Raw genomic sequence first — 23,375 nt, 5'->3', positions numbered from 1 at the left:
ATGATGCATCTGCTGATCAGTTAACTCTGAACATTCTTAAGGTCTCAGGTCAGGATCCTCGGGGGATGAGGTTTGGGGTCCTGGTTCATGGCATAGCCTAAACCGGTACAGTCAATCATGGCAATTGAAGACCAGTAAGTTATGGTGGGTCGCATCTACCCTGTCTTTGCCCCAGAAGAATCCCATGCCTTGCACGTTGCTTTGGTTAGGAGCAAGACCCTTTGGTTATGCAGCAGCAGCAAAACAGAAAATATAGATGAAAGCACAGATAACCTTTTATGCACATGCATGAAATATAGTAAAGGTAAGAATGCAACCATAAGTTACAGTAAAAATGTTTATTTAACCGGTTGCAATAGTACCCGGAGTTCAACCACTTGTGTCAGGTACAGTACAAAAAATATTTTATCCTTGACATTTCCATCCTTTAAAAAAGGGCTTAAACAGCCATATTACATAAAGTGAAATGTACGAAACCCCGAAAGAATATGCTTCTCACATGTCAAGACCTTGTTTACTATTATGAATTATGTGATGAACTATTACAAAGACTGAGACAGTACTTGCTTCAGCACAGCCATCAAGAAGAGAGGCAGAACTTCTTACAGATAGACAGAATGAAGAGCCCTTTAAAAGACTGGGAGAAATATTTTGGCATGACGTTTTGCATGCTTTTGGTTGTTTGCTTTGCCTGTGATGGGGGTGGTAATAAACGCTTCAGTGACTTTTTCTGACCTATCACGATGTTCCTGAAAACTCTGGAAAGGGTTAAAGCTCTGTTGCGGAGCAGGTAAGCATAAGGTCTCAGGTTTAATTGCCACTCTCTCCGGGTAGGGCTGGGAAGGTTTTCAGCCTGAAAGTCCAAACTCCCTCCAGTTTAGTTGCATCCAGACTAGGGAGTCTTCAGGATTAACTTGTGTTCATTAGAACTCTGAAATCCATCAGCTAGTGCGTGGTGCAGATGAATTATGGGAGCAAACCTGTGGCCCCCTCAACACCGTCTGAGGGACCCTAGGGTCCTTCAGCTGCCCAGCTCTGAGCCTGAAGACAGTCCTCCAGCCTCAAAACTGGGAATCAGTCTGACCCCCTTCCTCACCTCTGATGTATTAAATAGAATTAGAATGATATGACTTGGCGTACTTGTGCAAAACGTTTGAGCACCCCATTCAGAAAAATCAAGGTCTTTTTTCTGACATTCCAAATTTGCTCAATGGAAAGAAAAAGTCAGAATTGCAATGATAGAGGGGGAAAAAAGCTTTATCCCTAGAAGGAGCCTACTGTATTTTGGTCCTGTACCATACATTGAGGCCTTCATTGTGGGTTAAGATTTCTTTAAAAAGTGCCTGCAGAAGTCTCAGAAAGACAACTCTTGTGGCTGCTGAAAATGGGCAAATTTCCTGTCTCACTTTTCCTAATAGTAGGGTCAGTCTTGAAGAGAAGAAAGGTGCATCTACATTCAGACTTCCTAAGAGAACCATCCTGTCGTGTTTAGACAGCATCAGAAGGGCCATTGGATATTCTGGATTCTCCTCTCTGAGGTTGGAGTCAACACTCCAAACTCAGAGCTGGAATTGGAACTCTGCCCCCTAATCCTGTGAAGAAAGTATTGTGTCCACTGCTCTCCAAGGTCCCAAAAGCAACCTCAAAGTGGAGGCAGCTGGATACTCTCCCTCCCTCCCTCTCCGAAATGCCCCAGTGAGATGTGCAGAACAGCCCAACTAGCAAAAATTCAGGGCAGCAAAGGTCACTTCAAACCCCCCCCCCCCACAAATCTTGCATAGGATGAAAAGAACCCTCTGAATTTGGGGGCTTATGAGCATCCTATAAGAGCTGCACCCTGTTTCTTTCTACAGCCCTGCTTCCAGAATCTGGAACAACTACGAAAATGGCAGCATTGCCGTGTGGCCTATTTGGGACAAATAAAGGCCACTTTTTGTGTTCAAACCATGTTCCTTGAGTGGAGGCAGGTGGGAGCTGGATGAAGGCAATAGCAGGTAGCAATAAATCAACTCCTATACCACAATTATGAAAACATACATGTTTTATAGAAATGTGTCCCAGTGGGAAAAACACTGCATATCACTGCATGACAACTGAAAAGCCAAAATTAAAGCACTGTATATGTACAGAATATTCACAAGTACATTTGTTCCACATTAATAATACTATTATTAATATTTGTATTAATATTTGTATTCTGCTCTTCCTCCAAGAGCTCAAAGCAGTGCACATGAGATTTCCTCACAACAGCCCTGTGAGGTAGGTTGGGCTATGGATAAGTGAGCACAGATCTGAACCAAAGCCCTTCAGCTCTCTATCAACTGCACTGTATCACATCTCATATTTATCATATTGGACAGTAATAAGTGGTAGAGTTAAAACTGCCTATATATTTTATATAACATATAGGCAGAGTTAAACTGCCAATCTTAAAAGCAATCTACACTCGGTTTTCATATAGCCATTGATCCGGAGCAGCTTTTGCCAATGTGGCCGACAACTCCAATCAGGCTTAGGATGATAAGAATCAAATGCCAACCCCAGAATTAGGGTCCAGAAGGGCTTCCCACCAAGAGGAGCAGCTCCTCCAAGTTTCTGCTGGGAATTTTCTGCACATTTGAAGTGCATAAAATAAAATGCATAAAATGCATGTTTTGTCTTTCCACCTCCAAATCAGCCAGGGGCCTGCCTTCCTTTTGTCCCACCCCATGAGAAACTATGGGCAAGACGCAACCAACTCTTTTCCTGTTGGTCACTTTACCAAACAACAGGAAACAAAAGGGTTGTCTTTTCAGCATCCTGCCAGAACCAGCCCAGTGAGGTAGCCAAGAGGAGCTCTGCTCCTGGTCTCTAGGTGGGGAAACTAAGGCAGCAGAAGCAATGTTGGAGTCCTCGCAAGATACTGGATCGGGGCCCTTGCCCCGGGTTTATGGCAGCTTTGATGTTCTTGTAGCAGCCAAAGGAACCAGCCACTTTCGCACAGACGGGGCCAACTGAAAAGCAAAACCTTCCCGCTTTGCTTTTGGACTCCACGACTGCCTGGCAGTGCGGGGCCAGTGATGCCGCCTCCAGATCCCCATGAACAGCGGCCGCTTGAATGCAGCAAGTGGGAAAGAGCGATGCTCAAGGCACAAGACTATGACATCCGGATCGATGCAAACAGTGAGGTGGGTGGCTGTCCTGTATGAACACCAAGGTCCAGTACACCTGGGAGGGTTTTGTAATCACCACTGGATAAGTTGCCCTTGATGTACAGAAGCGCCTGCAGGTGTTTCTTGCTGTAAAAGAGAAAACAGCAAGCATTAGTTGTAATATGGGAGCATCAAGAAAGAACATGGTGGAGCAGGTGATTAGCCTGGATTTATATGCATCCCACTATTTATTATTATGGTTATATCCCACCTTTTTCCTGCAAGGAACCCAAGTCAGCTCACATAATTCCCCTGCTCCATTTTATCCTCAAACACCCCTATGAGGTAGGTTAGGCTGAGAATCAGTGCCAGCCCAGTCACCCAGCGAGCTTTATGCCCAAGTAGGGACTAGAGCCAAGTTCTCCCAGTCCCTGCCCAACTACTAGGCCAGCCTGACAGGTGAGAGTAACATGTTCAAAGCACATCAAGGTTAGCCATGCAATTCTGACAACCCACCTACTTTCACTGGCCTTTCCATAGTCCGTGAGCTGCAGGTTTATGGCTGCTATTTGTGTTTGTTTTTAACAGTCACATTTTATTTACACAGCATTTTACTGAATATTTATTCTCGTTTATTTTCATTTTGTATAGCTTTGTATTGTTTTTATCTCTGACACTACCTTGAGAAACTCTCTACAATAATCTCTCCATATCCCCACTCCCACACAAACAGGAAAACTTCGTTTAACGGGTTCTTCTTGTTGGAGAGGGATCAGAGTGAGCCTTTTGATTTCGTCACTGGCTCAAGGCCAATGGGAAAGTAGGCCTGCCTTTGCTCTTCACGTGAACTTTCCCTGCTTACCTGATATCGGGATAGTTGTTCGCAAGTACGCCAACTTCCACCATGATGGCGTCTGTATCTTGCAGCCTGATAATTTCAGCCAGGCTTGGAAGAGCAGAATTCAGCCATGAGGCTTTGGAGCCCTATGGAGACAAAAAAGGTATACAGGGTTACCCATCATGCTAATTCTGCCTGCCTAGCAACAGCGGTTCATGCTCTAATAACTTCTTGGTTATGTTACTGTAACGGCTCCATGCGAGGTTGCCCTTGAAAACAGTCTGGATAGTTCAACTGGTAGGAAATAATGCTGCCAGGCTGCTGATGGGGACCGGCCATTATTCTCATATAACACTGGTCCTCTGCCAGCTTCACTGGCTTCCAGTTGAAGTCCGTGCCCAATTCGAGGTGCTGGTTTTGACCTATAAAGCCCTTGGGACCGGGATACCTGAAGGAACGTCTCCTTCCTTACACACCCTCACGCCCCTTAAGATCTGTGGGAGGGGCCCTGCTCCGAGGACCCTCCTTGAAGGAGGTAAAAAGGGCATCTACTCAGAGTAGGGCCTTTTCTGCGGTAGCACACAGACTGTGGAATGCCCTCCCCAGAGAGGTTTGCCTGGCGCCGAGCCTATATTCTTTTTAGCGTCAGGTTAAAACCTTTTTATTTAAATACCATTTTAAGAATTAGATTTTTTAGATTTTTAAACTTAACAGTCACATTTTATTTACTTTATTATTTTATCCATTGTTATTTATTTTTTCATGATTGTGATTTATTCTCTTTTGTTTATTATTGGTTTAATGTTATCCTGTTAGTAAGTTTTGTATTTATTATAATCTATTTATTATATTATGGATTGTATTTTTATTGTTTTGATTTTATACTCTGTCAGCCGTCTTGAGACATTTGTGAAAACACAGGATAAAATATGTTTTATTAAATTAAAATTAAATTAATTCATGAATATTCTAAATTCTCCCATCTATGTACTTGATGGATGCTCTAAAAAGAGAATCCTGGAATTAGAAAGGGATGGAGTCCTGTGGAGCCCACATCCTTCCCTGAAACAAAGATCTACTCCAAGTTAGATCATGAGATAACCAATGCCACCTATTTAGCTTTATGGTAGGTTGGAGTAATTTGGGCCCAGATCCCTCCAGCCCATCTTTTATTATGCTGTCTGAGGCTGATGGGAGTTGTAGTCCAACACATCTGGGAGACACTTTGTTGGGGAAGACTGCTTTAAGGGAAGGTCCAGACTTCAGTGGTAGAGCTAAGGATGGGTGGATCTGTGCCATTTCTGACTGTGTCTTTCTTATATACGAGTATATCCCTTTACAAGTCCGTTTTCCTCTGTATTTGTATTCAATTACAATTTAAAAAAAATCTTTGTGAAAATATATATTTAGAAACATAGTTTTGAACACCATTTCTCACAAAACATGCAGTTATGTGCATATTTGGACCCAAAGTATGCATTCCTAAATGCACTTTATCCTAACGTTTGCATTCTGAAACGCATCTTGAGGCAGGCTTGAGCTGCAGACTTAACCTCAGCATTGGGGCAGCTCTGCTGCAGCTTGCGCATTGCTTCCGGAGGAACAGACAAGGCGAGTCTGCAAAGCCTGCAGCTTCTCATGAACACCCAGGACAGACCTCATGCTTTGCCTGCAGGTGGTCACATCCGTCTCTGGCCTCTCCAGTGGAACCGGGGGGAGGCAGCTCAATTAGGGGAGGCAGAGGTCAGCAGCCGTGTTCTCCCAGGTGGGGGCCATGCCCTGGCATCATCTGGTTCAGACAACGAACCAGGCTGATGACCCTGGCGCTGGCTGCATGGTGTGAGGTGCTCCCTCCTTCGTGGAACTGAGTTTCATAACAAGTTGGATCTCCAACTGTCCTGAAGTCCAGGGTGCAGCCAGTCAGTTTGTTTACCCTCCCCGCTCCCCAGTTTTCTGCCTCCACTCCCAGTCCGTCAGTCTTCTGCAGTTATGCAGCATACTTCATCCTTGCTTGGCTAACCCCAAACCCCTTTAAGGATTTTTCCTCTAAATATTTTTCTTATTTTTCTTACTACTTTTGGGATTCCCCCGAGCCTGCTTTATACCTCCCCTCTTGAGCCCATGTGGGGCTCTGCTGGCTACATAAATATTCAACCCTCCTGTAATGTCAGAAATATAGGGAATCATGCCTTTTCAGTGTTCCCCAAATATCCAATGTCCGACAGAGACAAAATGGATCTTTCCCCTTAATTTCAGACATTCTGTCTTTGCTTCCCTGTCCTATAAAAAGCACACAGAAATCCAACACTGAATCTCGACTCCAGCTTAGCTTGTTTACAGTTCAAGCTGTAACTATGCGGGGATGATACGGTCACTTCTTCCACAGAGACTTTTAATAACTGAATACAGAAACAAAGCGGAAATTCAGGGGAAAAAAGAGTGGCTGGATCCAAACCACAGCAGACATAATTGATCGAGAATGTGCCCGACCCAGTAAGCCAAAAGGAAAAATAGGCGCAGAACAGGGCAAACTGCTTGACTGCTACTGTCTAAGCACAACTAAGAGTTAGATCCTACTGCAAAATTTGGACACCTCCAACCTCAGAAGCTTACAGCCTGCAGGATGAAGGCGCAGCAAAGGCCTTTTCGCCTCCCACCCTGACTGTCTTCTTGGGCTGTTTCAGAGGGGAGGGGAAGACGGCTGGAGAGCTTTCAGGATAGCTCAAATCCTAGCCTCTCTGGTTTTCTCCCCTCCCCACCTGCCACTCACCCCCCTTTTCTCCTCTCCAAGGTTGATCGCGCATCCTTGGAGAGCTGCTGCTGGCACATATTTCTGCACCAGCAGCAGCTTCCATCTTCTTCCCAGTTTCCAGTTTCTTACCATTTCCATCTTCTTCGCTACAGATTTTCAGTAGGACACACAAAGGCAGAAATGCACTCAGACGTCTTTGCTTGAACCCTCAGCAACCTGTATGCCCATTCCCTGAGCCAACCACTATGTTATCACTGCCAGGTAATGGCCACTTTTTAAAAGCTAAGCCAAACTCTCCCATTCGCTAGGAAGTTGCCTTATATCAGGATAGTAGATTGCCCGATGTTTTGCATGTCAGTTCCCAGAAGCCCCTGCCAGCATGGAATGCTGGGAGTCAACGTTCAAAATATCTGGAGACTGGCTTTCTGCCTATGCTTGGTGTACCCTGACTGGCAGGCAGTGTCTTTCCCATCATTTGGTACCTGGTCCTTTTAGTTGAGATGCCAGAAGTAGAGCTGGGACTGCCTGTGTACAAAATGTGTGATCTTTGCCTGAATGACTGCCTTCCCCCTAAGTCCATGGGACTTGAAAGTGCCCAGCTTTGGCATGTCCCATGGATGAAGGGGAGTGACTGCAGCTCAGGGACCGAGCACATGACTGAATGTGGCATGCAAGTATGCTCTGCAGAAGGCCAAAGGCTCAGCTGTGTGACTGAAAAGCACACTTACATGCGTTGTGCAAAAATTCTGCAAGATGGAGGCATCCTTGCGGACAAGCTCACACAAGTTGTTTTGCAGTTCTGGAGTCTTCAAGCTGACTTTCTTCCTCAAAAGCCTTGTGATATATTCGCGGACCAGATGGAGGTGAACTTTCCCCATGATAGCCTGTAGAAGAAGTAGTAAGCCGTTAATCCTCAGAGACTGGAGCAGGGGGAGATGATGACGGCATTTGGTCAGGGTTATAAAAATGCCAAGACTTTCCTTATGCACCCCACGGGTTTTTCTTAAGCCAAACTAGTTTCTATGGCCTTCAGGAGAGGTGATCTTGAGCACGGGTGGGAAACCTGCTGAGGAATTCATGTCCTTCGGCTAATCTAGTTGGGGGTGATATCTTGGCTGGGGAAACACACAGAACCAGTAGGGGATGGACTGAAAGCCAAAAGCAGATCGGTTTTGCAATACTGTCAAATGAAGGCAGCTCTTTCTCTGCTAGGCACCCCTCCTACCCCTCTCTCTTTGCAGACATGGCGGGCAGACTTGCACCTGGTCCTGGTAGCAGCCTTTGGCCTTTTGCAATGTTGAGTTACATGCATCTGTGAACTTTAAAGTGGTTCAGATTCATAGAGGGAGGAGAAATGCCGAGCTCCTCACATCTCTCCCATTTTCAGAATTAAAATTAGGAAGGTGTCTAAAGAACACTGGAAGATGCCCTAGACCTTGTGTGGGCAACTTGTGGCCCTCCGGAAGTGGTGGGTTACTACTCCCAGAATCCTTCATCATCAGCTATGCTGGTCAGGGCTGATGGGAGTTGTAGGCTTAAGCCTCTGGACAACCACAAAGGCTCAGTCCCTGCCTGAGCCTCATTTGTCTACCTAGTTCCATATTGCTTGGAGGGACTGCACCAGTTCCACCCCCAGGGTTCCGGGCTGGAAAATTCTGCCAATCAGTGTAGTAAACACAGGGCTACATGGCCCAGGGCCGGTTCAAGACATTTTGCTGCCTCAGGCAAAGCACAAGAGGATTGCCATCCTCAATTGCTTGAGCAGGAGCTAATGGGACCAGTAGCTCCATCTCACCTCAACACTGGCAATGGGTTCCAGTGCTAGCTCAGGAGACACATGACTCCATCCTCCAAGCCTTGCTGCCTCGCCCATGTCCCAGCATCTTTTGTCTGAGGCCACTGCCTCACTTTTGCCTTAATGGTAGGGCCGGCCTGAAGGCAGAGCAAAGGCCTGATGTGGTGAAAGGCAGAGTCCTGTATTTCTGGGTTTGCACTGGAGCCCCGAAAAGGGACTGGGGGCTTCTGGAGAACCCAGTGAGTCTGACTGGGATCCCTGAGGGTCGAAGTTCTGTACACCTGGTTTAGTCCGCTTGGTAGTGGCTCACCAGGGTTTCCAAATTGGCTCTTTCCCAGCCCTACCTGAAGATGCCAGGAGTGAACTGGTTGGAGGTGCTGCAGGAAGACGTGGGACTTGCTGCTAACTCAGCCAAGGGAGAGGGAAGAGATGGAGGAGGCCTCAGGGGCCCCCAGTGAGAGAGAGGTAGGAATCGCAGTGATTGTTCAAGAGGCCCTGCAGAGTCCACAAGAAAGCTGAGCGGGAGCAAAGAGGGAAAGGAGGAGGGTCACGCATTGCTCAGGGTGAGACAGACGGGCAAGAGAGCAGCACGGAGGAAGGTAACGTTCCACGCAATTGACTGCCAAAGAGACCCCTCTGGGGAAGGAACTGCACTGACTGCCTGACCTGAACGGGAATGCTCTAAACTCCTAGCAGGCTGCCTTCCACTCTATTCTGCAGCCTTAGCTTAAGAATTCAACCCCGCCAGATGCTCAACCAGCTCAAATCTTCTGCAGCCATGGTCTCTACGATGTCCTGCTGTGCAGCCCATAGCAAACCCAGCTTATCTGTTGCCTTTTACATAATACAAGCAAATTGGTTAAGAATGCAAACCACTGTTTTGTCTCTTGTAGGAGGCAGGGTGGCCTACGCCACTGGAAGTGTGTGTGTGTGTGTGTGTGTGAACCATGTGTTCTGCCACTCAACTTTGATTGTACCCCTAAATGAAAGAAGCTGCATTATATCCATTAAGGCCTTGGCTGGAGCAAGGTGGTAGTTGTGACACATTTTCAGTGTAAACATGCAAAGGACTGTGCCCTGAATCTATCAAGACTGCTACAGTCTCTAGTGACTTGCAGCAGCCCGCCAGGACTTCAAGGAGGAATTCAGCAGGAATCTTTGCAGTCCTGCTTGGAGATGGGCCAGACTGAACTTGCAAGAGTGTGCAATCAAAGCATGTATTAGAAAACCAAGCTCCAGCAGTTCTACAGATTGTCTTATTTGGTAGGCAACTTTAGATTTACTTATGTGGTTTCCAAAGAGGGAGTTTGGGAAGCTGACGTGTCAGTTGCGTGGGGATGCCCTGTTTCCAAGTTCTTGTTTGCAAGCCTGCTCATGAGGCATGAGAAATAAGAAATATTATTATTGTTAGAATGATTACGTTCAGGAACTAGGAGAAATATTTGATGGAAACAATGAACTTGCTCCAGAAGGGAATTCCTGCTGCACACCAGTTGACTCAAAGGAGTAACTCCATTCACCCACTGAATTTATTTTAAGAATACAAAAGTAGGAAATTCAAATAAGTGGCTCATTACTGGTGAGTTTACATTGGCAATTTCTGGAGCAGACACTGTGCAGCAGCCTTCCAAAAGAAAAGGGCGGAGGGAGGTTGTTGTCATGGAAGGGAACTCAGGGAGATGTGGTCCAGCCCTTGAACTTCTGGACGTGCAAATGTCAAGGGCAACAGATGGGCGCAGAGGACAAGTGGCTTCAGCTGGTTTGGCAGGTTAAGGTAAGGAAGCTAAGGAGATCTCTTCTTTGGGCCAACAAGCTGTGCAGCAGAAAACCTCTGGGGGCCAGGAAGCAGAAGGAAACACATTGTTATCAGTCAGGGGACCTTGGGCCACTGGAAGACTGCATCCCCTGCTCCCTAGGAATAACAGCAAACCAAAGGGAGACCCCCATGACCCATCCATCCACTAGAGGAGAAGCAGCCGCTGGGAGCTCGCCTCTCCCTTCCTGCCAGAAAGGACAGCGGGCTGCTCCAACAAGAGCCGGCTGGAGATTGCAGAAGCGAGGGGGAAAGAACGCCTGCCTTGCTCTGACCTTGAAAAACTTTCCTCCTGCGTCTTCTCTTCTCTGCTCTTTGCTTCCACTTCCCTGTGCATTTTTTCATTGTGGTTTATATATGTGCATATAAGCCAGAGTTTCTTTGTATCCACGAAGAACTTTATGTTCAAAACACATTTAATGGCAGGGGTTCTTCATACTGGTTTAGGAATTATAGCACTGTATTTTTACTGTTTAGTCGACCTATCTATGTCAGTAAGCATGGCAATCATTTAGACTTGTGTCACTGTCACTGGTTTGTTTATCCCTATTTTACTGAATGGATTTTGCTGTTGGGATAGACTGTCCTGTTTCAGTTTAGTAAGACTGATGGCAGGGTTTCTCTCTCTCTCTCTCTTCCTTCATTAATGCCACTTTTGGAGACAATCATGGCCTCAAAAAAAGGGACAAAAATCAGTGAATTCGGGATAGAACTGGGAATCCTGGATCACTGCAGGACATCAAGGGTAGAAAAAGACGGTCCGGCAATTACAGTTGGTACAGAATAGGGTCGCTCAGTTGGTGACGGGAGCACCTAGAGCTTCCTACATAAAACCCACACTGAAAGATCTCCACTGGTTACCAATTGTGCCGCAGGCCCAATTCAAGGTGCTCGTGCTGACATATAAAGCTCTAAACAGCTTAGGTCCCAGTTATCTTAAGGAGCACCTGCACCCCCATGTGCTTACCTGGCCTTTGAGATCTACGCAGGGGGACCTCCTGTGTGAGCCACCCCTCAAGGAGGTGAGAGGGACGGCCGCTAGGAAGAGCAGGGCCTTTTCTGCAGCGGCTCCCATATCTAGAATGCCCTCCCCAAGGAGAGTCGCCTGGCTCCTTCTTTATACTCTGAGGCGCCAGGCAAAGGCCTCTCTTAAAAAAAAAAAAAAAACTTTAATGATTAATGCCATTTGACCTTGTCTTGTAATTCTGCCTGTGTTTCTCATCAACCTGGGTCTCTGCCAAGCGTCAAGTCTGGCCTTTTTCTCCTGGATGTCATATCAGCCAAAGCTACATCCCATGAGTGGATAAGGGCTAATGCACTGAAACTCAGCCCGTTCAAAGCAAGATTGCTGAGAACAGAAAGCTCTTTGGATCTGGGGATGGGGAATTGCCCTGGTTTGGGGGAGCTCCCCTGGATGGCATTTAAAGGGGCTGGGCTGACTTTGGCTTGAATGATTTGCTGTCACATTCTCCTGCAAGGAGAACTCTATGGCCCATCACTGGACCGTAGATCTCCAAAGGAGAAGTGCGCACTTGAGATTTCCAAGGTCTACCAAGTTGCCTGCAAGTTGTCAGCGTTCCTGCGAGTAATGCTGGACTAGGTGAACCTAGCTGATGTAATTGTGGTTTTATTTTGCACTGTTTTTATGCTTGTTCTGTGTATGATGTCTTGCACACTGTCCAGAGAACTTCAACTGCTGGGCAGTTTCAAAGTACAGTAAGAAAGTAAATGATTTTTTAATTTTTACATGGCTTGATCCTTGGCAGAGCAGAGTTGGCTCAGTGGTCAAGCACATGTTTTGCATGCAGAAGATCCCAATCCCAAATTTAATCTTTGGCAGCTCCAGCTAAGGCTGGAAAAGATTCCTATGTGAAATCCTGAAGATAAATTTCCAGTCAGTAAAGGCCAGGGTTGCTGAACCTCTTTCGACCCAGAAGCCCAATGCAATATCAGAGGGGGCTGCATTCCCTGATGGGGGGCAGGGCGGGGGTGGGGCAAAGCCAACCACCACCTCTCTCTCATGCAATCAGCCTAATCCTGCCTCTAAATACATGCACTCGTGGCATTTTTGTCTTTTGTAAATGGGTTGTGTAGGCTTTTGTAAAGTTTCAAAAACATGCAAGACCTGTTTGTCCAGATGCAACAGGGAGACAGAGCAAATGTGAACATATGCTTTGGAAAATAAGGTCTTCCTCAGCCTGTTTTAAACTTTCTTATAAACAAATTCCTTTCTCCGCCCTTCAGCAAACTGCAGCTGGCTCTCAGCAATGCTACCACCATGCTTGGAAATGCATAAGTGACATCCTTTTCAGTATCCCATACCAGCTTACCTCCTGAAGTGGGTCCTTGAAAAACCTGAAGATAGAACTATGGAAGCAGGTGACTGCTATAATTTCATCAATAATGTCAGTGCAGGATATCCATTTCTTCTGGGTGAATTTTCTAAAAAGAGGCTAAGGAGAGTTTTAAAACAACATGGTTCAACTTTTGGAAAGCAAATTTTGGTGTACTTCAAATATATTAAAAATGAGAACTGAACTTCTTTCAAAGCACTGGTGGCTGTTAACTATGGGATGTTGCTTTAGCTATGAATTGTCTTGTAGACAAATTGTGACCTCCCCCCACCCCCCATCAGGTTTGTGTCCTACCCACTTTACCGGTCTCCTGAATGGTTTTGTTTTCAGGCTGCTCCTGCAGGCAGAACTGCAAACAAGCCAGAGACAAATCCACAGTTCTGGGTTCAGACATCAGAACAAGCCACAGTTTAAACAAGCCAGAGTTTGTAAGTCAACAAGAAACTATGGCTTCTATTTCTGGTTTATAGCTGATTTACAAGCATGTTTGCAAGCATGTCTTTAGACACAACAATGAGTAAGATTTCAACAGATCACACTATGGTTTACTGTTATGTGAGAATCAAGCCACTAACTAACATTATTTGTGTTATTAAAGAACAACAACAGCTCAGGACTATTCCACTGATCCTTCTTTTAGGCTCAGAGCATCACAAAATGTGGATGGCAGAAGAGGGGAAAGGGGTGAATTTTTCTGTTCCATTCTTTTAACTGACTGGGCAGCTTTTTTTCCGGAAGAAGCACTTTGCCCCGCTGAATATATGGTGAACATATATTGGCATGTAGCAATTCTGTAGGATTACCTGCAGCTCTAGGAACAGGCCATGAAGGAGTGCTTCAAACCCAAGGTTCTGGATTTCATTCAGGGTGGTAAAAATTTTCTCTTTGACTTCCTTCTGTGTGGACACTGTGCTTTCTTCTGTATGGGTCCTGAAGGAACAACAGGGAAGACTCCAAAGTTTCATTCTAGAGTCCTTTAAAAAGTCAGCCCCCACCTTTACCTCTGTGCTTACACATGAATCAAGACCAACATGATTGCTATAGCCAGGTAAACAACACCTGAGTTGTGGGACGCTGCCAGGTATGCATGCTTAGCATTAAGTGTGCAATCCTATACATGTTTAGGCAGAAAAAAATCCTACAGCTTTTGGGGAGTTATAGGACTTTTCCCCATACAAATGTGCATAGGATTCAGGACAGAAGCAATAGCTCACATTACTTTGCAGAAGGGAATGCAAACCAAGGAAAGATATAACAACCAATTGAATATAGGGATTTCCATACATGAATGGATTTGCATACAGGCAGCAGTATTTCTAAAGCAAGAACCACACTTCCTTTTTAAAGGATGCACACATGATGTATCCATAGCAAACATCTCAGAAGAGGCATGACATGGGTGCGACAAACCCCCGCCCACACACACACCCATGTGCCCCAGCTACTGGTGATCATAGGGCATGCTACCTCTGAACTTAAAGGCAGCATATTGCCATCAGGACTAGTAGCCATGAATTGCCTCCTCCTCCATGTATTTGTCTGATCCCCTTTTAAAGCCCTCCAAACCAGTGGCCATTGTAATAGCTCACATGCTTATGTATTATATTTAAATCTCACAGTACACTGGAAAATTATAGTGACAATCTGTTCTTACCGAAAACTCAAGCAATTGTTAACATTTGCAATTATTGTTGCGCCATAATATTGATGCAATTTGTTTTCCTTAATAAAACTTTCCATCTTCTTCTTGTAACTAGAAACACCACAGAAAAAAAGAAATAATGCTTAGTAACTTTGCACGGGGATCAATGCTTGCTATGACATGAAATTTATTTATTTATTTAGGGAACTTCTATGCCGCCCCATTCGCTGAAGCCTCGGGGTGGCTCACAAACATAAATAAATAACATCATAAAACAATATAATTTAACAGTATGAATTAAGTCACCCTGTCCAAAGAATAAAATAAATAAATAATATTAACAATTAAAAGCATCCTGAAAACATGTTATCCCACCTTTGCAGAAAGACCAACAGTTCTTCCAGAAGTAGGACTGACATTTCTTTGCCCAGTTCTGGCGTAATATCTTCAGCACGCTTGTATGCGCCATAGATAGTCTAAAATATTTAAAAAATCAACTAATAAGCACCATAGCTCCAAATTGCAAGGCGATCAAACCAGTCAGTCTTACAGGAGATCAACCCTGACTGCTCTTTAGAAGGCCAGATACTGAAGATGAAACTCAAATACTTTGGCCACCTAATGAGAAGGAAGGACTCCCTGGAGAAGAGTCTAATGCTGGGAACTATTGTGGGCAAAAGAAGAAGTGGGCGGCAGAGGATGAGGTGGCTAGATGGAGTCACTGAAGCAGTCAGCGTGAGCTTAAGTGGACTCCGGGGGATGGTGGAGGACAGGAAGGCCTGGAGGAATGTTGTCCAGGGGGACACGACTTTGCAACTAAAGAAACAAAAATAGCTCCAAATATTGCAAGACCCGTCATTCTGTGAACATTAACATTCTTATTCCCTTCGAGAACAAACACAGGTGGTTGCATGCCTATCATTTTAGAAACCAAATAGGACCACCCCAAAATAAGGGGGTGGTTCTTGAAATTGATATAAGAAAACACTTTTGCCTCCAAAAAGCACCACAGAATATACTTTCCACAAAATATAAATGGGTGACAGACAGAGAAACCCGGCCAGACAAACAAAATCCCCACCCACACCACACCTTAAAAAAAGGCAGCGCACAAACACACATGCCAAGCAAAACACCAGAATGGCTGCTGCAACTTACTGTAGAATTTATTTTTCCTAGGTAAGAGGGAAAGTGTGTTAGTTTTGCTTTCAATTCTCTGGGAGCAACTTTGTTGACTGTGAACTTCTCAGTGCTTCCAGGATCAGAGAGAATTAGCTTTAAATAATCTTGATCCAGGTTTGGAATGAAACACTCCCATTCCATGGCCTGAACTGAGCACCAAGGGAAATTACTAAGGTTTACAAATAGGTAAACAAAACACTTAACTACTTTTGGGGGAAAAACACACTCAAGGCCTAATTATGCATTGTCAGGATGTTTATTTTAAGGCAGGTTTAACATTCTGGGGAAACATTTATTTTAAAATGCTGATTGTCTAACACATGTAAATAAATGAAGAATATATTGTTTGAGTGACCATATGTGCATCCATCCATACATATGAATATGCATTAAGTATATTTCGTTACCTGTATGGCATCAATTGCTAGTTCACTGTGAAAGTGACCATCCAGTATTTCTGGTTCCTTCCCTTCTTTCCACCTTGTGACTTCCACTTCCAGGATTTTGCCTAGCCAGTGTTTCACAGAGCTCTTTGTAAGAGATGGAGAAAACCCAGGAACAGCTGTTACAATTATTGCATTTATACCTCGTGTTTCTTCCTCTTGCAAGAAATCCAAGGTGGCTTACAAGGTTGTCGTCTCTCCTTTTTATCCTCATAACAACCTTGTGAAGTGAGGTGGACTGAGGTTGACCCAAAGTAATGCAGTGAGCTTCATGCCTAAGTGGAGACTAGAACCCAGATCTCCTGAGTCCCAGTCCATCATTCATAGAGCCAACCAAAGGTGTCTGGAGAAAATGTGAGGGCCCAGAGAAGTCTTCTCTCTCCTACCAAAGGACCCATGCTTTGCATCCCAAAGATCTCAGGTTCAGTCTGCATAGAATCATAGCACAGTAGAGCTGGAAGGGGCCACAGGGCCATTGGGTCGAACCCTCTGCTCTGTGCAGGACTCCCAGCTAAGCCATCCCTCTGTTGGACGTCCAGTTGCATCTTGAATGCCTCTAGCATGGGAGACACTACCACCTCCCTTGGTCATTGGTTCCATTGTCGTCCTGCCCTGCAGTCAGGATATTTTTCCTGATATCTAGTTGGAATTTGGTTTCCTGTAACTTGAGCCTGTTATTCCATGTCCTACGCTCTGTGATGATTGATAAGAGATCCTGTCCTTCCTCTCTGTGACAGCCTTTCAAGGACTTGTGCTCCCGTATCTCCTCTCAGCCTTCTCAAGGCTAAGCACACACAGTTTGCAAGGAAACGTTCCCTTTCACCACTGCAGTCCTGCAGTTAGGACAAACATGGGGAAATGGGGAAGGCCACTCAATTCAACCCACTCATAGCAGATGAACTTACTGTCTTTGCCTGTTGCTTTTTCCTACTGTGGAAACGCTGGCACAAACAGTGACAGACCGTTCTGTAAAGCTATGCACTGTCCCTGCACGCACTGCCAGGAACACAAGGGGGAATTTTAACTGGATCCTCACTTGTGCTTAGCACGTAATTTGGTTTCTGCTGGTGCAGCATCACTGCTGCTCCCGACCCACAGCTCAAACCCCATTCGAGCCACTATATATGCTTTTAGGTTAACACAGATGAGTAAATGCAACATTCTGGGATAAAGAATTAACAGGCCTCTTACTGCTTCGTTAGCGCGGTATGTGGCTTCAAGCTGTTCCACCTGTCTGGATGACAAAAGATTTCCAAGGCTGCTCTCATCCAACTCTTTTGCTAAAATGGGGTGGTTTCTGATTTGGCTGAAATAACCAACAAGAAGAACAAGTTTTGGTTGAGGGTGCCCAGTGACATGTAGTCAAAATCCCCAAGAGAAAGCAATTGCAAATGTAGGCTTGCTATACAGGTGCTGGGATCCTGTGTGAAAACTGCCCCTACCATGTGGCCAGCACTTCACATTTCTGACTTGTTATCAACCTTGAACAAGCAGTTGATACTTGCAGAAGTTCTTTAAATGGGAATTTAAGTAGGGTGTTTTGTGCATTCGCTACCAGAAGGGCAGTGGGAAAAGATTCGAAAGGAATTTTTAAAACCACTAGATGAAACCACTGTTTGCCAAAGGCAAGGAATCCGATCAGGTGCTGACGTTTCAGCTAAGAGGGCATCCTTTGTGATGTCAACGAGGAAGGCCTGCTTTGGAGTAACCCTACCCCGCTATTGTTTTGCTTGCCACAATACTCAGCGAAGCATGGCAACGTTTGCAAACTCACCGTGTGCTCTTGGCCCCTGCCAAGCACTCACTTTACTTGGCACAACCACCGTTTTCAGCATTCTTTGGAGAATTCAGATATGGAGAAGAGTAACAGCTACTCTGATCAATGGAACATAGGACACTGGTCTCACTGGGCCAACTATTTGCCCAACCATATCACTGTATCTGCTGGAATTGGTGGGAATTCTAGCAGAGGTCCTTCTCACCACTTGCCTGAGCTACAGCTTTCCCTAGAGGCAAACATGACAGAGCCAAGGCCATCCTACTTTGGGCAGATCCTGAGAAGGCAAAACTCTCTGGAGAAGACAATAATGCTAGGGGAAGTTGAAGGCAGAAGAAGACAAGGTGATGGATGGACTCCTTAAGGGAGCCATTGCCTGGAATTTACAACGGCTGAGCGGGGCTGTCATGGATAGGACATTTTGGAGAGCTTTCATTCACAGGGACACCCTAAGTTGGAGATGATGTGATGGCACAAGTGGCGATGCCTGGAATGAACCTGGCCCTTTTGCTTGCACCCCTCCCATTGCTACAGAGTCAACTTCAACTACCTTCTCTGTAAAGTTGGGGTGTTGAAACTCTTGTAGGCTTTCCTCCTTGGAGCACGGCCACTAAGGCCTTCTCCGTGATGGCCCCGCCAATTATGGAATGATCTTCCCACTGAGGCACAGCTGGCTTTAATGCTGGCATCTTTTTAGCACCAGGTTAAGGCTGTCTTCTGTTCCCAGGCATTTAATGTCATATGATGGGGCATTTATATCAGTGACCTTTTAAACTGGTCTAGCAGTAGTATTAAATTGTTCTTGGCTATTTTAAATGTTGTGCAGTGAAATTTGTTTTAAATTCATTGTATTTGTTATGTCTAATTTTATGTATTGTTGTGAACTGCCCAGAAAGCTTCACAACAGTTGGATGACATAGAAATGAAAGCAATAACAACAACAACAACAACAATTTAGCCTGCGGTCTAAATTCAAGTTTGGAAAAGTTCTCAGTGCTGTTCAGGACTGTATGCAAAGAGAGGCATGGCAGAAGGGCTGAGGCCAAAATGCCCCAAATAACCCAAATTTTAAATTAAAGCTCTTGGCACATCTTAAGACCTAGGATAGAAAGTATTATCATTATTAATGTATTCAGATCCTTTTTCCTATTGCAAGCCCTCTTTCATGTCTTACCTAGTTCTTCTCCATTCCATTTTCATTCTCACAACAACCCTGTGAGGTAGGCTAGGCTGAGAATCCAGGACTGGCCCAGTATCACCTAGTGAGCTTTATGGAGGAGTAAGAGCTAGAACCCAGGTCTCCAGTCCAACGTTTTAACCACCACATCACATTATTTCTCAAGAGGATGACTTATGTGAGGGTTAAACAACCTTTGCATAATGCATGGGCTGTTTGACAGTGGTTTAACCCACATATAAGCCACGCTCATCAGGCCCACGTGACACGATAAGCCAGAGACTGCCTGCTGTGACTTCAATATTTAAGAGGGCAGCAGACGCAGACACAGGGCTGTGGTGAACCATGTAGATCCAGAGACTATCCCAGTTTGGGTGTCCACGATCCCTGGCTGGCAAGACTCACGGAGATGCATGAACCAGCACTTACTTTGGATACAAGTTCTGCACCCAGGTGAGGAGGAGGTAAGTGTCGTTGCTGCCCAGTTCAAACCGAGCAATCATCTCCAGCTGAGAAAAGAAGCAGTGATAGTAGTATTTGGCGTAAGTGGAGCACACTTGAAAATGTTCCGGGTAATGAGGTTTGATGTATTTCACCACCGTGATCAGGTCCTCTTTCATGGTGCTCCCCATGTGCAGGAAGCTCTGAGCTGTGGCAGAGAGGCCCTCCTTGTTGGCAGTTGGTGCTTTCATTCGCTCCACGACAGACGCTTGGACTGTATTCCTCCACTCCTCCTTCCAGTTCCTGATTTGGGAAGGTGTGAGTTGCTCCACAGCCTTTTCTTCGGATCCGACTCTCTCATCCTGTTCCACCAGGTCCACCATCGTGCGAATTGCATCCTGCAGCAATTCTGGTTGAGAAGACGCTATGACGACTGAAGAGCGCAGGACACTGAGGAGCTTTTGCTTCAACAGTCCAAACAGAGATGGAATTTCACTCCAATCTTCCACCTTTACCTCTTCGTTTTTGTTGTCTGAGTCACCATTAGCCACTTTCTCCATGACAAGCAGATACTGACTTGCTTTGAAGAATTTCTGATTCTTAATTAGCTCCCTGATTTGTTCAGCTGGCAAAATGAAACAAAGAACATCATGGTACTGAGTAGACTTATGATTAAGACAACCCAAATTCTTGCCTGCTTTTCCTGGCCACCTGTACATCACTGGTCCATGTTGAATGGGGAGTCAAACTGAAGCTCACAACAAATATTTTTTCCACCACACCGATCAGTAACTCTTGGTGCAAACTTCCGCTGGCTTTCCAGATAGAGAAAATATTTTGAACCTATAATTCCATGAGCACAAACTGGAGGAAAGGGCAGTAACAAAACACCTGCACCACTCCATCCAGTGCTTCCTTTGTGGGGTTCTTGTTTTGACACCAATATAGCTCGGACACAACTATCTTGAAACACCAGCAACAAATGAACCAACCAACCAACCACCAACTAACAAACCAGCTAACTGGCAAACAGAAATCTTAGACTCCTGGACCCTGCAGCCAACGTATTCAGGAATGAAAGCCTACTCTGATATTATTAATGCTGCCCATTTCCTCTGCTCCTCTTCACATCACTGGCTATTGCCAGAGGAGGGCGGAAACACACCATGCAAGGATGCAGAATAGCAAGGTAAGTGAACTATTATTATTATTATTATTATTATTATTATTATTATTATTATTGTTATTATTACATTTCTATGCCGCCCCTTGCCGAAGCCTTGGGGCGGCTTACAACACAATAAAATACTAGACACACGAGGAGGAGGGGCAAGAGGGAAACCTGACACTGGGATGCTGTTTTCAGTTGCAGCTCTGAGCATCTTCTCAGGAATACCTGCAGATATATCTTTGCATTTTAAAACGTCTCGGGTAGCAATAGTACTTGACTAAATACACCCAAAAACACACATGCTACTAACCAACAATACACACAAAGCAGTATACGTACCATAAAACAATGCAACATACATTTTATTAAAAGATTGAGCAAACAAGAGGACTGGCTTCACCTGGCATCTAAAATTACTGAATGATTCTCCCTGGGTAGGCAGTCCAGAGCCAGGTCCCACTAAAAAGCAGGTCTGCATCCCCGGCCTCACACTCAGAAGGCATGAGAGAGACGGAAGGGGCTTTCAGGAAAGGATGTAGCAGCTGGTCAAGTCTGCTGCCAGCCGGATCCGTCTCTCTTTCAACCCCCGTTATTGTGTTCCACAACCAATAGAACTTGGAAGGAGTTTGCTCTTTCTTGACCTTTTAGTTGGCCCCAAGAACGCAGGGGTGGCGATTTTGTGGGGCTTGAGAGCCACTTCTGACCCCAGACTTCCCCCTCCTCTTGGCTGCACTCCTATCACTGCTGTGCCACCGCATTCATGTGCAACAAGCCATCACAAAGGGCCAAAATGTGGCTGCTGACCCTCAGTGTTTTGCCACGGATTTTGGCAGCAAGCCATCATTTTCTGCCACTGGTGCCAGACATTTCAGCAGTGTGGTGGTGGCAGGTCACAGGTGGGATGGGGCAAGGTGGGATGGGGCATGTGCATCCCTTGGGCTGCAGATTGCCGACTCCTTCATTAAAGGTCTTGCCCAAATGTACGTTTGGGCGAGGCTTTTCCCCAGTGGATTTGCAGAGAAGTAAATTTCAGTTGGACATTCAGAAGCACACACCTTTGCTCATGGAACCAGTGACCTAGAGAAGGGGCGGTTTTCTTATTATGTGCACTATCTTATTTTCAAGCACAGACTAGAGGGGAATGAGCTAGCTCCAAGTCTCTGCATCTAGTCCTTGGCTGGATTAGTTGGCCTGCAACAGGAGCAGTCAGAGAACAGATCTTCAGATGCTTTGGACTTCCAAAAATGGAGAGGGCCTTCTCGATGATACCTTCCCACAATTATAGAACAACTGCCCTGGTCCCAACAGGGTCATCTTTCCAGCCCCAGATTAAATGTGCACTCGTCTGCTCTCAGCCATCTGGCAGCATGTGATAAGGTTTTAAATGGGGTCCTGGGATTTTTTACTCTTGCTATGTGTGTGTTATCTGTTTATATAGATACTGAGAGCCAATCTGGTGTTGTGGTTAAGAGCTTGGGACTAGGACTCAGGCAATCCAGGTTCTAGTCCCTGCTCAGCCTTGCAGTCAACTGGGTGACTTTGGGCCAGTCAAAGACCATCAGCCCAGCCTACCTCACAGGGTTGTTGTTGTAGGGATAAGATGGAAAGCTGGAGAAGAATTGTGTAAGCTGTTTTGAGTGTTTTAGTAGGGAAAAAGGTGGGATATAAATCAAATAAATAAATAAATAAATAAATAAATAAATAAATGTATGTAAATGCCTTTTATATTATAGGGAATATTCTATTTTTTAGGTTTTTAATCTTTCAAATCTGCCCACAGAAATTTGGCTATTGAGCGGTTATTAGAATGCAGTGAACGATGAGCATCTGCCAGTATGCTGGCAGGGCCTTTTGGGAGGTAAACTCACGAAGGTCTGGAGATCCAGCTTCAGCCCACTCACCCTCTAACTCTGTGAAAAGACGGTTTTGGGAAGAGGAGGATCTTAAGTGGTGCACAGGTTCATTCAGGGACAACCCCCCTTTCTGTATGGCTGTACTATACCTGTAATGGGCTGGTTTATTTCCTCAACTTGCTTCCTTTCTTCATCCTTCTCTTGGTCTTGACACCCATTTTTCCCAGGCGTCTTTCCAAAAAAGACCTTGACTAGTTTCCCCTTTATGCCCTTCTTGTGCTTCTTCTGCCCAGGGGTGCAGGGGCTTGTCCCACGGTCTCCTGGAGGAGAACCTGCAAGGACTTGTTCCTCTCTGGCGCTCCCCTCTTTCATGCTGTCCCGTGGCTGAGCTTCCTCCGTTGATGATTCCAGGGACATGGAGTCGGGTTCTGATTCGGATGATGTCAAAGGCTTGGGGGCTGCCTCACCTCCATTCTTGCCTTCTTTGGCTGGATTCGGAGGACTGCTATAGAAAAAAGCCATCATTTTTATCATCTTCCTGTCTGGAGCCTGCAAATCACATTAAGACATGGTCAGGCTAATCATTCAATAAGCACTCAGACAAATAATCCAGCAGCTCACCAGGAAGAGGAAAAACTGCCTGCCTGCAGCAGACAATGCAAAAAGCCTTGATTACCTGCTGCAACAAGGTTCTTTTCCTCATTAAAACTCAAATAACAACACTTACCATTGATAGGACACCCTTTCTAGAATGGCACCAAGATTTACATCACAGTTCTCAGCACGTTTAATCTGAAGCAAGCCCTACTGAGAGAAAGGGGACTTACTCATGAGTAAATATATACTCCTATATTTTTATTTTATACTGATAATTTTAATTTTGTATTTGTAAATCAATGTATTTTTTTGTATTTTTATATTTAATGGTAATTTATTATGTACTATTGTATTTCAATGTATTTTATCATGTTGTAAGCCGCCCCGAGGTTTCGGCAAGGGGCGGCAT

General features: G+C 45.2%; 1 protein-coding gene across 2 annotated transcripts in view; it reads right to left on the bottom strand.

Annotated features, from left to right (window-relative positions):
* Positions 1-323: 323 nt before the first annotated feature.
* The window catches only part of TNFAIP2 (TNF alpha induced protein 2), a 31,165-nt gene continuing 8,113 nt past the window's right edge, over positions 324-23,375 (bottom strand). Inside the window, exons 2-12 of one of the 2 annotated variants that reach the window (XM_044436379.1) lie at positions 22,519-22,918; positions 19,334-19,970; positions 17,142-17,256; positions 15,915-16,037; positions 14,701-14,801; positions 14,338-14,436; positions 13,487-13,613; positions 12,660-12,782; positions 7,450-7,605; positions 3,994-4,115; positions 324-3,278 (exon numbers count right to left, since the gene is read on the bottom strand). In XM_044436379.1, the coding sequence (XP_044292314.1) occupies positions 3,137-3,278; positions 3,994-4,115; positions 7,450-7,605; positions 12,660-12,782; positions 13,487-13,613; positions 14,338-14,436; positions 14,701-14,801; positions 15,915-16,037; positions 17,142-17,256; positions 19,334-19,970; positions 22,519-22,903 (2,130 nt within the window). In that variant the 5' untranslated portion in view covers positions 22,904-22,918 and the 3' untranslated portion in view covers positions 324-3,136. The remainder of the gene's footprint in view (positions 3,279-3,993; positions 4,116-7,449; positions 7,606-12,659; positions 12,783-13,486; positions 13,614-14,337; positions 14,437-14,700; positions 14,802-15,914; positions 16,038-17,141; positions 17,257-19,333; positions 19,971-22,518; positions 22,919-23,375) is intronic. The other variant, XM_044436380.1, reaches the window with a different exon arrangement.

The sequence above is a fragment of the Varanus komodoensis genome, unplaced genomic scaffold (assembly GCF_004798865.1).
Source record: "Varanus komodoensis strain SLA01 unplaced genomic scaffold, ASM479886v1 scaffold3, whole genome shotgun sequence".
Lineage (NCBI taxonomy): Eukaryota > Metazoa > Chordata > Lepidosauria > Squamata > Varanidae > Varanus > Varanus komodoensis.
This window is presented reverse-complemented; position numbering and strand designations above follow the sequence as displayed.